Source organism: Garra rufa, chromosome 2 (assembly GCF_049309525.1).
Source record: "Garra rufa chromosome 2, GarRuf1.0, whole genome shotgun sequence".
Classification (NCBI taxonomy): Eukaryota; Metazoa; Chordata; class Actinopteri; order Cypriniformes; family Cyprinidae; genus Garra; species Garra rufa.
In genome coordinates, this window is record NC_133362.1 from 30017292 (window position 1) to 30038510 (window position 21219).

General features: G+C 34.4%; 1 protein-coding gene across 2 annotated transcripts in view; it reads left to right on the plus strand.

Moving 5' to 3' along the window:
- srbd1 (S1 RNA binding domain 1) overlaps positions 1–21219 on the plus strand; it is a 92351-nt gene that overhangs the window by 41585 nt on the left and 29547 nt on the right. For both annotated transcript variants that reach the window (XM_073835079.1, XM_073835078.1), the window contains one exon: positions 1542–1624. In XM_073835079.1, coding sequence (XP_073691180.1) covers positions 1542–1624 — 83 coding nt within the window. The remainder of the gene's footprint in view (positions 1–1541; positions 1625–21219) is intronic.

Here is a 21219-nt window from a genome sequence, read left to right on the forward strand (position 1 = left end):
TTAATGTAAATTAAATTTGAAATACAATGAATAAAATTAATTAATTTAATTACATTTTAATTTAAATAAATAAATGTAATTGTGAATTTTTGTCCAACAATTCCTCATAATTTTGAGCTATTTATTTTATTCTGTGATGGAAACAGGCTTCCATAGTTCTGTTGCAAATGCTGATATTTCATTAAATGCAAATATTGTTTGTTAAGTTAAGTTAAAATGGAAATGAAAACTAGAAGTAAAAATTGAATTAAAATCATTGTTAAATTACAATTAAATTTATTAAAATTCAATTAAAGGTAAGTTTGAAAAAAATTAATAATGAAATTAATTTAAATTTGAATTTAAATAAATAAATGTAACTGTAAATTTGTATCCAAGAACTCTTGACTTTTTTTTCTCACAATTCCCAGATTTATGTGCTCTATTGAAGAAAAAAGTCTGAATTATGATATAAAAAGTCACAATTAGCATTTTATTTTATTCTGTGATGGAAATAGGCTTCCATAGTTGTGTTGCAAATGCTGATATTTCATTAAATGCAAATCCTGTTTATTAAGTTCAGTTAAATTAAAATGAAATGAATTTTGAAATAAAATTATTAAAATTTATTAAAATTCAATTTGAATTTAAATAAATGAATGTAATTGGGAATTTTTATCCAACAACTCCTAAAATTAATTGAAATATAATAATTTGAATTTGAATAAATACATGTAATTGTGATTTTTTTTTAAAATCCAACAACTCTTAAAATAAATTGAAATTAAAATTACATTTTTTTAAATTAAATTAAATTGGAAATTAATTTAAGTTAAATTTGAAATAAAATTAATTAAATTAAATGTGAATTTAAATAAATAAATAAATATATGTAATTGTGAATTTTTGTTAAACTCTTAAAGTTAGTTAAAATTAAAATCAGATAAAAAAATGAAATTAAATTAGAAATTAAATTAATTTAAATTAAATTTGAAATAAAATTAATTCTTATTAATTAATATGACATTAAATTAAATTTGAATTTAAATAAATAAACGTAATTGATTTTTTTAATCAAACTCTTAAAAGTAATTGAAATTAAAATTAAATTAAAAATATTTGAATTACATTAGAATTTAAATAAATAAATGTAATTGTACATTTTTATCCAACAACTCTCATCATTTTTTCTCATAATTGTGGAGAAAAAACGTCTGAATTGTCATCACAGTTACCTTTTTATTTTATTCTGTGATGGAAATAGGTTTTCATAGTCGTGTTACAAATGCAGATATTTCATTAAATGCAAATCTTGTTTATTAATATAATCTGTTAAGCTGTGATTAGTGCAGTACATTCCACACAAGCGTTTGCATGATTGAAATAGTCTCTCATTTGCATAGATCTATGCTCAAGTGAGCCTAATTTATTCTTAATTAAGTCTGTGGGTTTATTAAAGTGTAAATATTGTTCTTCTCTTGAGACATTTGTTATTATATTTAAGCATTAACTACACAAAATGGTGAGATAATTTCCTCTTGTATTCTTTTCTTTGTCCTCAGTGTCCATTGGGAGGCGTGTTCAGGATCCTTTAGCAGAGCTCATTAAGATTGACCCCAAACACATTGGTATTGGCACTTATCAGGTCAGTCACACAACATTCAAACTCATTAGAAACTAGTTTGTGCATCTCCACTTCAAAAGCATGCGTGTTATGGATTGTTAAATAGGTCTTTATTAAACACACTCTCACCAGTTAAGTGTCCTCTCACATAATACTGTGTACATGGTGTTGTGTCTGGCTCTGCTTTTGATCAAGTGAAATGTTCAAAGTAATTGTAGGCGCATTCCCAACTTTCTAAGCCAGGCTCTGATTTTTAGTTTTGAGTAATAGCTGTTTCAAACAGAAGTCAGCTGGACTAGAGAGCTAATCCTGTCTCTGACTGTTTGCTTTTGCAGTCTCATATTATGAGTAATCCATTTTTCTCGTGAAATTAATTCTACTATGATTCCCAATAGCATCATATGTTGACTCAAGGCTGGGCCTGATTTGTATTTTTTCCCCTTCTCGCTCTTACTTTTCATCTTTCTATTTTTCTCTAGCTGTCCAGCGTGCTTGATTTCTCTCTCCTGCCCTCTGCTGCTCTTTCTGTAAACATCAAGACCTTTAACTTTACAGAATCTCTTGTTGAAATAAATTCTGTGTACACACACTACCAGTTGATTTCCACAAAAATATTAAAGGTGCCATAGAATGCATTGAGAGAATATTTTAAATTGTTCTCTGATATCTATATAGAAGGTATATGGCATAGGAAAGGGCAAAAAATCTCCAGAAACGGTTTTACAGGTCCATTTACAACCCTAGGATTTGTCCCTAGAATGAAATGATCTGTTATTGCCTTTTTTGGAAGCTTCATGAATATTAATGAGCTCTGCTCTGATTGGCTGTTTCACAGAGCTGCTCATCTCTATAGCTGGCACATTGATAAAAATATATATTTAATTAGGAGCTCTAGCCGCTTTTAATATGAGGTTTGTTGAATCTGCCGTTTTGATTCGCCGACATTTTAGTCTCATTACTGTGATCGTATGTGCTCTGTGTAACGTTATAATGCAGAGGGAGTGCTTCTTCAGCTGATTCTCAGTGAAACTCAGGATCTGTAAATCATTCGCCATCATCAACGCAGTTATTTCTCCATCATTCACCATCATCAGCACAGTCGTCTCTCTGTTTATGTGGTAAGTGAAATCATTTGTATTGCAGTGTAACAGGCTAGCGCTAGCATTAAGCTAACCGTGTCCCTTCAATGGATTGCCTTGTTTAACTGATGTACTGACATTACCGATGATTGGGCGATGCAAATATTGGGGGCGTAACTATTAACGATCCCGGGAAAGTTTCGTAACAGTCGGTGTTATGTTGGAATTTACCTATTTTTCGGTGGTCTTTTGCAAACACTAGATTTATATAAGAAGGAGGAAACGATGGTGTTTGAGACTCATGGTATGTCATGTCCATGTACTGAACTGTTATTATTTAACTATGCCAAGGTAAATTCAGTTTTCCATTCTATGGCACCTTTAAAGGAGTAATTCACTTGCAGAACAAAAATTTACAGATAATGTGCTCAGCCTCTTGTCATCCAAGATGTTCATGTCTTTCTTTTTTCAGTTGTAAGGAAATTGTTTTTTGAAGAAAACATTTCAGGATTTCTCTCCAAATAATGGACTTCTGTGGTGTCCCCGAGTTTGAATTTCCAAAATGCAGCTTCAAATGGCTCTAAACGATCACAGCCGAGGAAAGAAGGGTCTTATCTAGCAAAACAATTGATTATTTTCTAAAAAAAATTACAATTTATATACTTTTTAACCTCAAATGCTCGTCTTGTCTAGCTCTGTGTGTACTCTGTGTAGAGATTAAAAAGTATATAAACTGTAATGTTTTTTAGAAAATAACCGATCGTTTCGCTAGATAAGACCCTTTTTCCTCGGCTGGGATCATTGAGAGCCCTTTGAAGCTGCATTTTGGAAGTTCAAACTCGGGCACCATAGAAGTCCATTATATTGAGAGAAATCCTGAAATGTTTTCCTTAAACATAATTTCTTTACGACAGAAGAAAGAAAGACGTGATCATCTTGGATGACAAGGGGGTGAGTACATCATCTGTACATTTTTGTTCTGGAAGTGAACTACTCTTTTAAGCAGCACAGCCTTTTTCAAAATTTATAATGATAAGACATGCTTTTGAGCACCACAACAGCATATTAGAATGATTTCTGAAGGATCATGTGACACTGGAGTATAATTCAGCTTTACCATCACAGGAATAAATTACATTTTATAAATGTAAAATAAATGCAGTATTTATGTGCACAAGAAAACATTAAAAATCTCACTGCTCCTTAACTTTTGAATGGCAGTGAAATAAAAGTTGGTGTATCATAGGACATAACAAATGCTCTATGCTTAAATGTAATTTTAGGTGTTGTTAAATCTGGAATTGGGCAATTTAGATGGTTAAAGGTAATTGTAAACTAAGTCCACTGCAACCTTGGAGTCATTTCCTAAATAAGGAGAGGAAAGAACATCTTGTGTCTTTGCGAAAGGATCAATATCACATATCACATACTTCTCATTGCCAACTTTTTGACCCAAAAAACATATGCACATGTGCTGATGCACACAGGTTTAGGTTAGCAGAGTATCAGGGTCACCTCGCCTTGCCCCGGCACAGTGTGAGTGTTGTCTAGTGTGCATCGCAGCGACCCCCTGCACGTCTGTCAGCACTTAGCGTTTATTTACCCTGCCACGTAATCTGAGCAACACATGATGCCTCTTCACCTCACTGACATGCTGAGTGATAAGTGTGTTTGTGTGTGAGTTTGAGAGAGGTTAAGAATATATATATATATATATATATATATATATACACACACACACACACACACACACACACACACACACACATATATACACACACACACATACAATGCCGCTCAAATGTTTGGGATCAGTAAGATTTTTAATGCTTTAATGATTTTTAAGGCTTCGTAAAAATACTGAAATAAAAACGGTAATATTGTGAAATGTTAATTCAATTTAAAAGAGTGGTTTTCTATTTTAATATACTTTAAAATAGAATTTATTCCTGTGATGCAAAGCTGAATTTTCAGCATCATTACTCCACTATTCAGTGTCACATGATCCTTCAGAAATCATTCTAATATGATGATTTGTTATCAATGTTGGAAACAGTTGTGCTGCTTAATTTTGTTTTGGAACCTGTAATACTTTTTTTTTTTTTTTTAGGATTTTTCAAAAAATGTTAAAAAGAACAGCATTTATTTAAAATAGAAAGCTTTTGTAACAATAAACACCTTGTTTAAGGTTTGGGGTCAGTAAATTTTTTCTTTCTTTTTCTCTTACTTTTATTCAACAAGGATGTGTTAAATTGATAAAAAAGTGATAGTAAAGACTTGATTAAAATCTGTTCTTTTTACTTTTTATTCATCAAAGAATCCTGAAAAAAGTATCACATGTTCCAAAAAAATATTAAGCAGCACAACTGTTTCCAACATTGATAGTAAAAGTAATAAATCAGTATATTAGAATTATTTCTGAAGGACCATGTGACACTGAAGACTGAAGAAATGGCTGATGAAAATTCAGCTTTGCATCACAGAAATAAATTATATTAAAGTATATTAAAATAAAATAAAAAATATTTTGATTTGCAATAATATTTTTTATTTTTGATCAAATAAATGGAACTTTGATGAGCATAAGAGACTTTCTTTTTTTTTAACATTAAAAATCTTACTGATCCTAGACCTTTGAGCGGCAGTGTGTGTACTTCAGCATCACTACTTCAGTGTCACATGATCCTTCAAAAATCTATCTAATATCCTGATTATCTATGTTGAAAACAGTTGTGCTGCTTAATATTTTGTTGGAACCTGTTATAATTTTTTCCAGGATTCTTTAATAAATAAAAAGTTAAAAAGAACAGCATTTATTTAAAACATTGATAATAAAAGTAATAAATCATCATATTTAAATGATTTCTGAAGGATCATGTGACACTGAATACTGGAGTAATGGCTGATGATAATTCAGCTTTGCATGACAGGAATAAATTACATTTTAAAATATATTAACATAGAAAACCATTATTTTAAACTGTAATAATATCGCACGATAATTTCACGATATTACTGTTTTTTCAAATAAACTCAGCCTTTATGAGCATAAGAGAATTCTTTAAAAAACATTAAAAATCTTTCTGATCCCAAACTTTTGAACAGCAGTGTATATCAAATGTAAATGAATTTACTAAAGCCAAGTATAAATCTCATCAAGTTATTGTTTTAAAGCAATTTACATTTATTCCAAAACAATAACTCAAGGAAGTAACTATAAAAAAAAAAAAAATAAAAAAAAACATTTTATTTGTGAACTTATGTTGAGCTATTCTTTTAAATAGTCAACTTTAACTATTTTTGAATTTTTCAGTCATCAAAGCTCGGTAAATAATGGTCACAGACAGAGATTTCACTAAACTGATTACTCACTAAACACTACCACAGATCGTGTTTTCAGTCCATTTCAAAACGTATTTTGACATAAAGTGGTTACATCAAAGTGTGTGAGTTGTTTTCTTATTTTTTAAACTAGTCTTCCCATTAACGTTGTTATATTGTTCATTCAGACTGATTCACGAACTCTCACAAACACAAGAGGCGGGATTTATCGCATAAACCAATCACACCCAAACATAACCAGTCATATCCAATCATATCACGATGGAGGCATTGCCTCCTCTCACGTCACTTTCCCCCATTCATTCTCAATTACCCCCCACCAAACTCACCGCAAGCTTTAGGGGGTCTGTTAAAACTGAATGGGCTCAGGGGAGACAAGAGAGACGCAGACTTCCGCTGTAACTTCACCTGCTGGTGTGTCGCTGTTTTTAGAAAAAAGTGTGATTTATACACATTTTAATGTTATATTTTGTAACACTGGCGTTATTTTTGTAGTATAATTTTTTTTTCCATCCAATATTTTGTGGAGACACTGCCTCCTTGGAGGAAACCCCCCTGATATATAAGTATGTGTGTTTAATAGACAAATAGACTGGACCATGTATCTTATTTCTTAACAGCATCTCAAGCAGGGCTGTAGGAGGAGATGTTATTATATATCCACTTTCCTTAATCATGAAAATTAGGTTACAGCATATATAATTACATGTTTTGAGTGATGGGGAAAAGGGTGTTTTACTTGTAAATTGTTTGCTGGTATTAATGTTTTGTATTACTTTGTCTAGAGTTTGTACAATACATATCAATATATTCTTTATAAGCGATATGTGTAAGACAATACTGTTTATATCGATATACAGCAGTTTGATGCGAGTGCATTTGGAAAAAAAGCGGACAGAGTGAGTTGCTGCGGGAAAGTGCATAATCCAATTTGTCCTAAACGTAAGGCGTGCTTTATGTTAAGGGATTTAAAATAACTTCTAAGATATAGTTGACATGTAGTTTAAGGCTACTTGCACTGTTTAATGTGATTGAGGTGTGCTGTTTTCCCTCAGTGCATAACTTATATTTTACAGGTAATTTCTCCATCTGTAAATGTTAGAAAGTCATGGAAATATTTCCGTTTTGCTGTCTGTTGCTGCTTCTCCGGTAAACTTCACAGATTTTAAAGAACAAGCAATCCTGTGTATATGTGTATCAAACAGACGGAGCGCAATAATTCCGGTTAGTACCGGTCCTTGATTCTGATTGGTTGATCTGCGTTCTAAGATGTTGTAAATTACTCTACAAACATACACCTTTGTTTACTTTTGTGTGTTGCTGGGCAACCACTTTGTTTCAGCCACAACCGTTTCTGAGGAACTATGTATATGGAATAACCATTTCATAAAAGCAGTAAACCCTGTGAAGCGCCGCTTCGTGTCGTCCCTAACAACACCCTTTAGCTGTTATAAATTCACTGTAAACCACGGCTTCTTGGGGTTATTGCTTTATTATTACACGGCTACAAAGAATACTCAATTCTGATTGGTCAGTTACATTCCAAGGTATGTTATTCCCCAATAACCGGTAACAACTAATAACACAGACTCATCCATGTAACTGCATTCGGCACTAAGAACGTTTTTTTTCTTTGTGGAAGCTTTAATTAAATATTAAAACTCGCTTTCTCATGTTTCATACAAATGCAACTGCCTCTGTTTTGCGATGTTTGTAATGGACTAACAAAGTGGTAAGATTTTAAAACACTTTTATCTTAAATCAATGCCATCTAGTTTAAACTTGCCACTTGCTAGCAACTGCTTTCTTCAAGGAAGCTTTGCGTTCAAATATTTCAATTTAAATCAGTGTTTCATGTCTAATTTTTTAGTTTTGTGGAAAGTAGCCGTGTAATAAGCGGGATAATGTACATCTACCCCGTTGTTATTGCAAAATAATGCCCTTCAGTCTTATACAACAGCTCTCTGCTTCGGCTTTATTCTACAATAACAACCGGCTGGATGTACATTATCATTATACAATTTGCTAAAATGCTATAATGTATAGTGTGATTTAAAACCGTTTTTTGCACATAATCCATAACAACCTACATAGTTACATTCATTTTATTTGTTTTCATAGCCTTTTATGTGTTAATTTTTTGTTTGACAGCATTGGGCAGGATGTGAAATATTTTTTGTTTTTTAAATAAATATGTTTTTTTATTTAAACAGAAAGCGTAAAAAAACTGTGATATACACCATTATCGCATCTCAGTCAAAAAGTACAGAGTTTTTATTTATTTCTTTTTTTGGGGCATATCTAAATATGTGAAAAAATTCAACACCAAAAACTAAAATCAGTAAATGCTAGTGATACAGTACAAAATTTATTCTTTTTTTTTTTTTTTGAGATTTACTAATCATTAGTACTAATTATTTGTGTTTGTAAAGATTAACTTTAAGTGAAATGTCATTGACGAATAGACAATATTGGAATGAGCATGCACAGTTAAATAGCCATTGCTTCACAATATATGAATGTAACAGAGATAAATAGATAATAGACAAAATATGATTGATGTGGTACAGATGTATTGTACATCCCCAAATATAAAATGTTATAAAAATATGAAGTAATGCTATGAGGTATTTACTGTATAATATAAAGTAATATTATGAAGTGCCTGGAAACTTGCTGTTGGGCTGAAGTTGAAATGTTCTCATAAAGATGTCACCTTCGCAAGACTTTTGATTCCACTTCGCCCTCTATTGTTATTTGTATTGTCCTGACATTCCATTTAGTTAAAATGGGTGGGACCTCTAAAGTTTAGGTTTATGTAGTTAACTGTCAATCACTGAGACATAGGTGGAGAGTGTTCAGGTTTCCCAACTGCTTAAAGGTCCCAGAGGGCACATTTTACCATTTTAGCCAGCTGTGAGAGAAAACACCGTACATATCCCCGGATATTAAGAAAACTGTCACTCTACTTGATGCACTTTCCCGTGTGTTTTTCAAGTCTGTTTTTAAACCAGCAATAAACTATTTATTATTTATTTAATCATTTTTTTTATTGTTATATTATGTTAATCGGTGTTTATAAAAGATGTTTTTCTGAACGCCTGTGGAAATATGCATATATTAGGTTGCACTTTAATTTTGAATTACAAATTACATTTTGAATGTTTGTTCACACAAAGACCACTCCATTGGCCACAAAGATGAAGCTTTAGTAAACACTCTTGTTTTCACACAGTTCAGAATCTATTTGTAAAAAAAAGTTTCCGATGAAGGTTAGAAGGTTGTGTAATGAAGAAGCACTGGTGATGTCACTCCTGAAGGTTTCTCTTTTTAATGGGCCTGCTGAGACTGTTCCCTCAGGGTAAAACGGAAGAGAGCGAATGGTGGTGTAAGTATTGACTGACAGGAAGCTGATTGACGATGATTGATAGCTGAGTCCATTTTCGCGTGGGAAAAAGGAAAAGTTATGCGCTCTGCTGAACACCTTCACTCATTCTGATTGTGTCTGATCTAGCTGTGTTTTTGCTTGATAAATTATTTACATATATGACTTTTGATAAATGTCTTTTTCTAGGTAAAGTCTATAGCGGTTGTCTTTATCTTTGTTGTCTTATGGCTGTTTACATTTGAGCAAAACTTTGAAAGAAGACTAACTTAAAGTGTTCTTTCTCACGACTTTAGTGGGTGAGTCCAGTAGTGCAGTGTGCGTGGGTGCAGCTCTCATGTTCTGTTTGACAGGTGTTTACAGGCTTCACCTGAGGTAAAGGAAAGATGGAGCAGAGTGTAGGTGAGAAAAGTGTCAGAATTAGTCGTTAAAATGTCAGCCCGCTGCCAGGAAACTGCATCATCTGATTTGCTGCCAGAATGCTTTTTTGAATTAATGCACAATGTTTTTAGTGGACCAAAACATGCTTTGGATAATTCTTATATATCCCGAGTTTGTAAGGTTGTGGCAACCTAGGAACCTCAGACAATTGTAAAGGAGTGTTTTTAATGCCTGGAAAAGTCATGGAAATTTCTTTAGTGAATATATATTTATTTTTTCTATTAATGCTCTGTTCTTAAATATTTCATTGACTAAATTTTGAGCTTGTATAGAGACTTGTTATCATTTACTCCAAACCAGTCTGCATCATAATGAAAATTCTTATTCAATAATCACGAATGACTGAACAGATCCTGGACAAGTTTTTGTGAAACTAAATGATGAATATACACTACTGTTTGAAAGTTTGGGGTCAGTATTTTTAGGGGTTCAAGCGCATAGTGCTGCAACCCTATTGTAATTGTTAGAATGGCCAAGGATCAGCAATCTCCATGTAAAATTGTTCGTGCTGAACAAACCGTCAGTTGTAAAGACTTGAAATTTGGAGGGATGGTAGTACTCTCACCACCTGCAACTTCACCAAGGCTAGCCCCAATCAGCCTGACGGGGGCGCTAAGGCGATCAAAAATATAAAATCATTTATAACTCTTAAATTCGATTGTTCGTTTTGGATTTTTGCAAACTAGTCCTAGGTTTTTCACCTGATCGGAACCAAACCACTGTAGAAAGATTCTCTGAAGAGTGAATACCAATAACTATCAAAAAAAGTTGAACTTTCAACTCTCTGGCGTAAAGGGATGCCAAAATGTTTGAAATGGGCAGGGCCACTTTTAGTAAAATGCCTATAACTCCTGAGAGAAATAAGATATCTTCGCCAAACTCTGAACACTTCAGAGTTCGCAGAAACACAGTGGGCCTGTTTGACTCACGGCCCCAAAGGTCTGTGAGAAATTTGACAGAAATCGGTCTATGGGGGGTGATATCGCATTTGCATTTCAAGGGAGTAAACAATTGTACATTGCGCAGTTTTTCGCACATTCACACAATATTCCTCCTAATTCTGGACAACTTTGTCTCTAGAACCACTGCTGTCAATCAGATAATTTGTTAAATGTTAGATGAAAACGTACTTTTGTGAACTAGTCCTAGGTTTTTCTCTCAGTCTAGGAAAAAAAAGACTGCAGTACAATTCTCTGGACTCTCTAGGTCCATAATTATCAAAAAATGTTGAAATTGACCCTTTGGGAAGCTATAACGGTGTCGTTTAGAAAAGGGACCTGTCCAAATTTACCCAAAATCCTATAAAGCCTAAAGTAAAACTCAAAACATTACAAAATCTGGTGAGCACATGCGACAGGTTTTATGAAGATTGGACCACAGCTGGCACTACAACAGTCATAAACGTTAAAATACATCATATTTCTTTGGGAAATTACCTAGATTTGCCAAAGATGCTTTTTTTTTTTTTTTTTTTTTTTTTAAATCAATGATTTAGTTGGTTACAGGCTTGCCAGATAATGTATTTTTTCATATGTGCTTAAATGCTTTAAAGCTCTTGAACCCTGGTAATCGCTTGCAGCTGTTTATTTTTATATTTTTTAAATAAACTAATACTTTTATTGAGCAAGGATGCATTACAATGATCAAAAGTGCAAATGCTGACATTTAAAAAATAAATACAATGTTTAAAAAAAACTTATTAAAATTATTTTATTAAATTGTAATAATTTTTCCCAATATTACTGTTTTCACTGTTTTTCTTCAAATAAAGGGAGGCTTTGTTAGCATAAAAGATTTTAAAAATCTTACTGACCCCAAACCTTTAAACGTTAATGTACAAATGTGTTGACAGATTGATCTGAATTACTTGTTAGTGAATTGAAATGAATGAGAAAATTCTTAGTCCATATTCACAGATGACTCTAGAGCTCATGGGAAATTCCTGGACAATTTGATGGTGAATATATAGTTTTCTATAAGTGCCTATAATGAAGCTGTCAAATGGTCTCAAACTCAATCAGAAAAATAAAGTTATAGGATCTACATGGCCTTGCAGGTAAGTCAAGACTGCCCAATTAAAAATCTAATGTCATATGTAGAAATTGAAGTCTGTTTTAAGGATGATTTAATATAACTGTCAGGCCTTGTCATTTCTCATACCACTGTCAGAACATCTTTAGCTGTTTTCAGATGCCTTGTTTGGAGCTTTTGTGTTTTGCTGAAAACGTAGGTCTCTGGTTACGCAGAAGGCAGAGGTTTGGGAGGTATGTAAAGGGATCTCCCCAGTCAAACATCTTTGTGTGTTCAGCTCTCTCTGGGAAGTGTGTTTTCAGAGCCTGCAGCTGGTTAGATCTACGTTGGGTCATGAGGGCGGGGAAAGGAGAGAAGAACTGATTGACATCTCAGAGTGGCAGCTTTTCGTAAAAAAAACCTGTTAACTGGGCTGAGTGTGGACAGACACACTTTGTTCTGGCGCTGGGGCCTATCCAAGCCAAACAGGACCTCGCACCTGAATTTAATCCAGTGGTTTGTGTGAGCCTGTGTGTTTTTGTGCGTACGTGTGTGCATGACTTGGGTCGGAGACCTAGCCGTGGCTCTGCTGGGCTTGGTGAGGCAATGTAATTGCATATTTGTGTTACCACCGACCCGTCCCTTACTCTATACCTGGCATGTCGGAGTCCGGGATATGTGTCTGTTCAAACAGAGGGCAGGTTTAAAAACTATGTGAACTCCCACCACATTTCTTCACCTATTCCCCAATGCTTTAATTGAGTTTTGGTTGTTTTGTCTTCAGGGTTACCACACCACTAAGCCATGTCAGAGCTCAGCTGTCAGCCGCTCTTCCTACTGTGAACGAGGAGCAGAGAGTGCAGCTCGTGTGCGTTTGAAGACAGATGGAAAGCTTAATGTGGGCTTTAGGCGAGCATGGTCTTTTTCAGGCCCTGCTGGAGATGTTGGTTTGATTCCTAACGTATGCAGCTCAGTTTTACACTCGCTAATCGAAATGGTTATGCAGTCTTAGATATATCCAGTAGGATTGACAGGAGATTGAAGAGATGATGTGGGTGAAAGCCGAAGCCTTTTTCAACAGCTACTACTGGAAACTTTGGACGTGTCAAGGTTGATATTTCAAATATGACCACAGCAGTTTTAGCCCATGTTTACTTTCATGTTGAGCTTTGTTCGCAGTGATTGGTGTGTTTTTGAAGCCTTAAAGGGATAGTTCATGCAAAAATTAAAATTCTTTTATTATTTGCTGACCCTTATGTCATTCCAAACTTGAGTGACTTTCTTCTGCAGAACACAAAAGATATTTTGAAGAATGTTGGTAGGCAAACTGTTTTGGTGACCATTGACTTCCATTGTATCGATGAATAAAAAGCGCATTTCTAAAAATATCTTTTATGTTCCACTAGTGCTGGGCTGTTTGACCAAAAATCTATATCATGTTTTTTTCTCAGTTTCATGGTTTATCACATTTTTTTTTCCCCCCTGCCTGTGCCTTTTATAAGAATTGAAATGCAAACAGCAGCGCTATTTGAGCATTTGAATCCTCTGCTCATAGAATGCGTGAGGATAGACCATTTTGGAGTAGATGTCACAGTTATGTCATCTGCAGCTGAACACTGGTAACAAGTGGAGGGAAATGGGTAAAATCCATGGAATAAAAGAAAAAATGTATTGTTGTGTCTTTGGATGTCAGAATCAGAATGCATATCTTTTTTATGGAATACTGTCATCAAAAAACACAATTTGAAGCTAAACCCAGATGTTTAAACAGACAGACTATGAATAAAACCTGCTGTGATTACTCTACTTTTAAAGCATAAATTTGACTTAAACAATTTGTCTACATAATATTCACATTTGCAGTTCATAGGGGACATATATAACAGCATAAAATACTATTTAAACCTAAAACATTTTGCATAACATTTACCTATTTTATCTCACAATTCTAAAAACATTTTTCCACAATGCAAGTTTATCTCCTAGATCAGACTTTGTAACTCGATTTAATTCAACAATAGCAAGTTTGTCAATTCTGAGGGAAAAAAACCCCGGAAAGTGTGGGATATAAACTGATGATTCTGAGCTGAGGGAAAAAGAGAGAATAAAAGAGAGAATTCTTATCAGAATTGCGAGAATAAAGTCTGAGTTTTAAAAATATTAACTCAAATTAATTTTTTTTTTTATTCTTTTGTAGCTTCCATAGACCGCTACTTAAAAACTGTCATTTTCTGGCATCAGATAAGCTCTGCCCACAAAAACTGATTTGGTATATTTTTGTTGCATTATAGGCCTTAAACGGTTAAATACAGATGTCCATCTTTGCATGTCCAAACACAACCATTTAGGTCGTAAGTGAAAGTAAACAGCTAAGAAAGAAAATGCATGTGTGACAGTATATTGGAGCCGGATGCTTCGTCTTTAAAGGGAAGCTGCCTATTATTCATCCAGTCTGTCATTCATATTAATCAAACAACAGTAAGAGAAAATCTCTTACTGTTTATAACTAAATCACTTTTGTAACTTTAATAATAAGAAATTAAATTTATTCAAGAAAACAGTGTTTTTGATTAATTTATACAATGTATGTAGAATTTCTTATTTATTTATTGTAGTTTTTTTGTCCTGTTGGTTTGCACTTAGTTAATTATAGTATCTTCAGTAAGCTTGTTTTTTTTTTTTTTGGTCTTTTTTCTGCGATACTGACAGTGGTAACAAGAATTATGAAAAGTCTATGGTATTAAAAACTTTGATATAAAAACCTTAAAATAACTATATCTTAATATATATTGTTATCGTAATTATAAATTTACTCACATTGTGATATAAGAGTTTAGTCATATTGCCCACCCCTAACATGTAGCGCAAGCAGTTTTTTTAAAGATTTAACATTTTGAAACTATACAATTTGATTTATATTAAAAAACTGCTTATGCGTTGATAGCCTTGTGGGCAATTTATTTTTTGGCATTTTTGCCTTTATTGTGATAGGACAGATCAGTATTGACAGGAAGCGGAGTGGGAGAGAGATAGGGGGCAGGATCGGGAAAGGTCTTTGAGTCGGGATTCGAACACGGGACGCCCGGAGTGCAGCGGCGCTGTATGTCAGTGCGCTGCCCACAAGGCTATCAACGCATAAGCAGTTTTTTAATATAAATCAAATTGTATAGTTTCAAAATTTTAAAGCAAAAACAGAATGGTCTGACTTTAGCTTTGTGAAATTATAATACATAAAACATCAGCACGAAACAGCAGACGGGCTGAATGAGCAAATTCACTCTCTGACAGCAGGTGGCGCTTATGGAACAGCAGCAGTACAACGCACTGCGCTTTTTAATAATAGATTAATATGCATTATACAAGGTAAGATTAAAAAGAAAATACCATCTAAACTTTTGTGAAGTTGTCAGTTCCCCTCAGAGATGCATTCATATAAACCCCCACCCCCAATTCAGTATTTTCGTATAATGTTTTGCACAATTTTGAGCTATCTGCTGTGGTATTTTCTCCTCTTTGCACTCTTTGGCTTCTGTTAACAGCTGTTTACAGCTGGGTAATTTTTTTCAATTTAAGAATTAGTTGTGAGGAGAACGTGGACGCGGTGTTACACGTCTTCCATCTCATCTCACGTTACGTCTTTTCGTCCAATCATTGAGTAGATTGACTCTCTCTTACAAACATAAGTTAACGTTCCTGCAGCGCTTAGATCAGTTGTTTCCAAATTGAGATCGATAGTTTAGCAATAAAGTATAATTTGCAGGTCATGTCAAACAGCTGTTGGTCTAAATAAATAGCTGTATTCTGTACGTTTGACTTGTTTACGATAATTTTCTTCCAACTATGATAATTTTGAGCTTCTGGTATGATACTTTGACATTTCCATTCTGGGAACACTGGGTTTATGCAGTTAACAGGCATCTTCTTTCAAATGACAACGCTGTCTACGTTGCTTTTCCACTTGTAACGGTATGCCGTTTTTTTGTTTTTTTTTTATTAACACCATGTGCGTAATTTAAACCAGTTTACCGTTTGAACCGGTATATCGTCCAGCACTATGTTCCACAGTAGAAAGTCATACTGATTTAAAAATGACATGAGGGTGGATAAATGATGACAGAATTTAGATTTTTGGATGAACTATCATTGTAATTCACTCTTTGCTGACCCTGCTTTGCCAGACGGCCTGACAGTTGATATGGATCATTTGACCGTTCTCTCATCAAGTACCATTCATTTTACTTTTTCTCCCAGTATGTGAGTACTAATATCGCAGTGGTGGCGTCCCGCCTCGTAAATTAGTGTACCCTAGCACATATCTTCCTGGAACAGCCTTTAAAAATAGATCTGGGGGGGTCGAGATGATTGATGGCTTTCTAATGAGTGTGCATTCCATCAGCAGATCTCCAAACTGCCTGCAGGCGACACTTTTTGGGTGTCTTCCTCTATCAGCCAGCTCAAGGACTGTGAGAATTTTCGCTCCATCCGCGCTCAAGGCGATTTATACAGTCGACCGGCTGCCAAGTACTCAAAAGCTAACCTTAGGGTTTGGGAGCAGCTACATGGGAACCTGTCCACACACTTCTCAGGTTGCATCCGGCTATTATGCCGCAGTAGGGTTTTGTACGTTAAAAATAAAGAGTTGTTTGTTGTCAGAAGTACCTCGAGCGTGCACTGATTTATTGATTATCAGCAAGCTGTCAGAGGTTGTAGCATTATAATCTGTTTGTGTACAACGGAGACGTGATGAAAAGTCTGATGAGAGATTGTTTTGAAATCACCATAAGCGTCAAATGAGAAAATGCCAGAAACGTTGCACGTCTGAGTATTTTTTCAGAGCAAATGAGGAATCATTAGAAATGATTGGGCTGCCGTTGAATATCTCAGCTTCTGCCTTCAGGCTCAAATGTTTATTGTTTAGATTTCACGTTTCATTTCAACACATGCTTTCCAGTAGTATACATATTTCTCACCTCTCTAAGGTTACAAAGGAAGCGTGTGAGCGATTTTGACAGAATAGTACAGCCAGTGGTGTTCTCCCACATGAATGCTGTTTTTGTGCAATAAATATTTTTGGCTGTCTAAGGTTACACTTGTTTTTCCAGCATTTGTGTATCACTAGCTAGATTTAGGAGGTGATACTAAAATAATATTCATTCTTTTTTTGACTGTTGGCTGGTTGCAGTGTACCACAATAATCACTAGAGGCGGTATTACAAAGAAGTGCAGGATTTCTGAAAGCCTCAAGACAGATCTTTCATTTTTCACACTCACTCTTGCTCCCAGGGGATGTCTAGTGCTGAGATCTCAATGCTGCTACTGTTTTTTTTTTTAGTACCATTACTAATTGTGACCCTGAACCACAAAACCAGTCTCAAGTAGCACGGACTGATATCTGTAGCAATAGCCAAAATACATTGTATGGGTCAAAATTATCGATTTTTCTTTTATGCCAAAAATCATTAGAATATTAAGTAAAGATCATGTTCCATGAAGACATTTTGTAAATTTCCTACCCTAAATATATTAAAACTTAATTTATGATTAAGTTGCTAAGAACTTAATTTGGACAACTTTAAAGGCGATTATCTCAATATTTAAATGTATTTGCTCCCTCAGATTCCAGATTTTCAAATAGTTGTATCTCGGCCAAATATTATCTGATCCTAACAAACCATACATCAATGGAAAGCATATTTATCCAGATAATGTATAAATTTCAAATCTCAATTTTAAAAAAAATTGACCCTTATGACCGATTATGTTAACTGAATGTTGCACAGCCTGGTTGGGTGTTATAACAATAAAGATATTTGCAAAGTGTGATTCTCTTGCAGACCGTGATGAACGATTTTCTGTCTTCGCTTGGATAAGAATACTCCATTGTGTACAGCTAGACAGTATTTGTTATCACATAGATGTCCTTGTTCCAGTGGCAATCATCCGGATCCTGTCAGGTCAAAACAGACGTTCTGCTCTTTGCTATAACCCGCACAGCTCAGCCACTCTACTGCCTAGCAGTGACTCAATATCTCAGTCATCCTTAACCTACTGAGATGTTACCATTGTGCTGGTCTAATTCATTTCTATTTGCCTTCATTCAGTCGTATCTAATAGGATACTAATCCATCACTCTGTTTGTCAACGAAGAACTGAGCATTAAAACCACAACTCCATTGCACTGCAAGAAAACATGGTTATTTAAAGTCATACTTGCATGTGAGTTTACATGCTTGCAGGAGTCCAGGAATTTAATTTAATTAAATTTTATTACTTAAAGGAATACTTTACCCAAAAATGAAAATTGTATCATTAATTACTCCCCCTTCATGTTGTTTTAAACCCTTAAGACCTAAATTTGAAGAATTCGTTGAATGAAGTTGTTATTTTTACTTTCTTTGTACACAAAAAGTATTCTTGTAAAATATCTAGATATCAAAAATATCTTAATGTGTGTTCTAAACATGAACTAAGGTCTTACGGGTTTGGAATGACATGAGGGTGACTAATTAATGACAGAATTTAAATTTTTGGGTGAACTATCCCTTTAAAGGAGAAGTTCACTTCAAGAACAAAAATTTTACAGATAATGTACTCACCCCCTTGTCATCCAAGATGTTCATGTCTTTCTTTCTTCAGTCGTAAAGAAATTGTTTCTTGAGGAAAACATTTTAGGAATGTTCTCCATATAGTGGACTTCTATGGTGCCTCGAGTTTGAACTTCCAAAAAGCAGTTTAAATGCAGCTTCAAACGATCCCAAATGCAGTTGTAAACAATCCCAGCTGAGGAAGAAGGGTCTTATCTAGCAAAACGATCATTTTCTTTTTTTAAAAATTACAATTTATATACCTTCTTAACCTCAAATGCTTGTCTTGTCTTGCTCTGCCTGAACTCTGCTTTTTCCTGTTCAAGACAGTTAGAGTATGTCGAAAAATTTAATTTTCTTCCTCAACTTCGAAATCGTCCTACATCGCTGTTTTACCTATTTTTATTAAGGTTTTTATTATTCACTTTGCAAACACTGACAAAATAAAATGGGAGTTTTTCGACATGCCCTAACTGCCTTGAAACAAAAAAAAAGTTCAGGCAGAGCAAGACAGGACGAGAGTTTGGGGTTTAAAAGTGTATAAATTGTAATTTAAAAAAAACAAAAAACGATTGTTTAAAATAACGACCGTTCTTCCTCGGGTGGGATCGTTTACAACCGCATTTAGGATCGTATGAAGATGCATTTAAACTGCATTTTGGAAGTTGAAACTCAGGGCACCATATAAGTCCACTATAGGATCTTGAAATGTTTTCCTCAAAAAACATAGTTTCTTTACGACTGAAGAAAGAAAGACATAAACATCTTTGATGACAAGGGGGTGAGTACATTATCTGTACATTTTTGTTCTGGAAGTGAACTTCACCTTTAAGTGTCTTATTGTAATTGATATGGTTTATATCTATTAACTTTTGTTACTTAATTTTTTTTCTACTTTTTAAAAATATTTGTTACTTGTATAATAATTCCTAAGATCAACCCATGCACAAAATTCTTTTAGCCATCAAAGGAGAGGAAAGTCTGCTTATCCCATAACATCTCTTATCACACCTTTTCTCGGAGTGCTTTGGTGCCTGCTCTTGAAGGACATATGTTTTGTGGACAAACAGGAAGATCTGCTAATGAGTTTACAAGATCAGATTTCTCTAGGCAACAACATTTGTTTTGAGGGTGAATTTTTTTTTTAAGGAACATCTGCTTCTCAGACCACTTTGACATTCCCCATGTTTTGTTGGCCACATTTTCAGTCCAAATGTACTGCATTTTATTACATTGGAAAACAGTTCTTTAGCTAGCACATTGCATCGTTCTGTCTTTAATGTGAAACATGATTGGTATGGAAGGATATTACCAGTCTATAATGAATGAAAATCCACCATACATGTATCCTCCAAACATGTTTAGTTATAGAAAAACTAAAAAAACATCTCCACACTGTTTCATGTTTTTTTCTTCATTACCACCTAAATTGACCTCTTGATGAAGCAAAGATATTAGAAAATAATATCCTGATCCACACCATCTCAGACCCACTTTTTACTTTTTTCCCCATTGGTTGTGTAATTTCAAACACTAACACACTCTGAAAGTAAACCACTATGTCCAAATATGAGGGAAATATATCGTCTATGTCTTTGTTTATTATTTCTGCCTGTTCTTGTGTTAGTGTGTGGACTGTGTGTATTCTTGTGTGCACGAGGGAGGTTGAATGTGTATATTGAGTTAGTTATAACAGGCCTGTGGGCTTCTCGGTCTGTTTAATATACTGAATTTGTATTCACACAAACACAATGACACACTAGTGCACGCAGAGACAACTTGAGAGCATTAGATCTTACTCGCACTGTAAATTTGCACACAGAAAAGTACACAAAACAGGCAATACATGCCGCACACTCCCAAACCACCATAAACTGTCTTTGCTGCTCTTTTGAATGTTGGGTTTTCCCCTAATTAAAAAGAAAATTAGAGAACACAGTCTTTTGACCTCTTAAAGTTTCTCATCCTCCTTTTACAACCATAAACTGGCTGGTGTTTGAAAAGTCACATGCTCAACAATTTATCAAAAGAGCTTTGAATCTGTTTAAGTTGTAGATGGAATTGAAGTCAATTAACTTTTTTTGAGTAGTTTAACTACATTTGTGTAACTCCCATTATCTCTATGGCTAGAAATAGTTTAATTGTAATTGTAGTAATTGTTAGGTACAATGTACCTATTTTGTTAAAAGGGATAGTTTACACAAAAATGAAAAGTCTGCCATTAATTACTCACCCTCATGTTGTTTCAAACTCCTAAGACCTTTGTTCAACTTCAGAACCCAAATTAAGATATTTTGGAACAAATCTGTGATCTTTCTGACCCTGCATAGACAGCAACACAACTACCACGTTTAAGGCCCAGAGAGGTAGTAAGGTCATCATTAAAAGAGGCCATGTGATATCAGTGGTTCCACTGTAATTCAATGAAGCTACGAGACGACTTTATTCAACAATTTCTTTTCTTCTGTCAGTCTTCCACGCACGTTCACAAGTCTTTGTAAACATGTCTGAAGATTTCGACAGATAGGATGACTTGCAATTTTTTCCCAGCCTTACTTATTTGAACCAGAATATACAGACGGTGAACTAAGACAGATGGATGTTCTACAGTACATAAGAACGCTGGCTCCTGCATCAGCAGCACCACATGCATACACAGTGGCACTCTCGTAAACACGTGTCGACACTGAGACGGAAGAGAAGAAATTGTTAAATAAAGTTATTATATTTATTTTCTTTGCGCAGTGTTAATTTTGTTGAGGAAAATTTTTCATC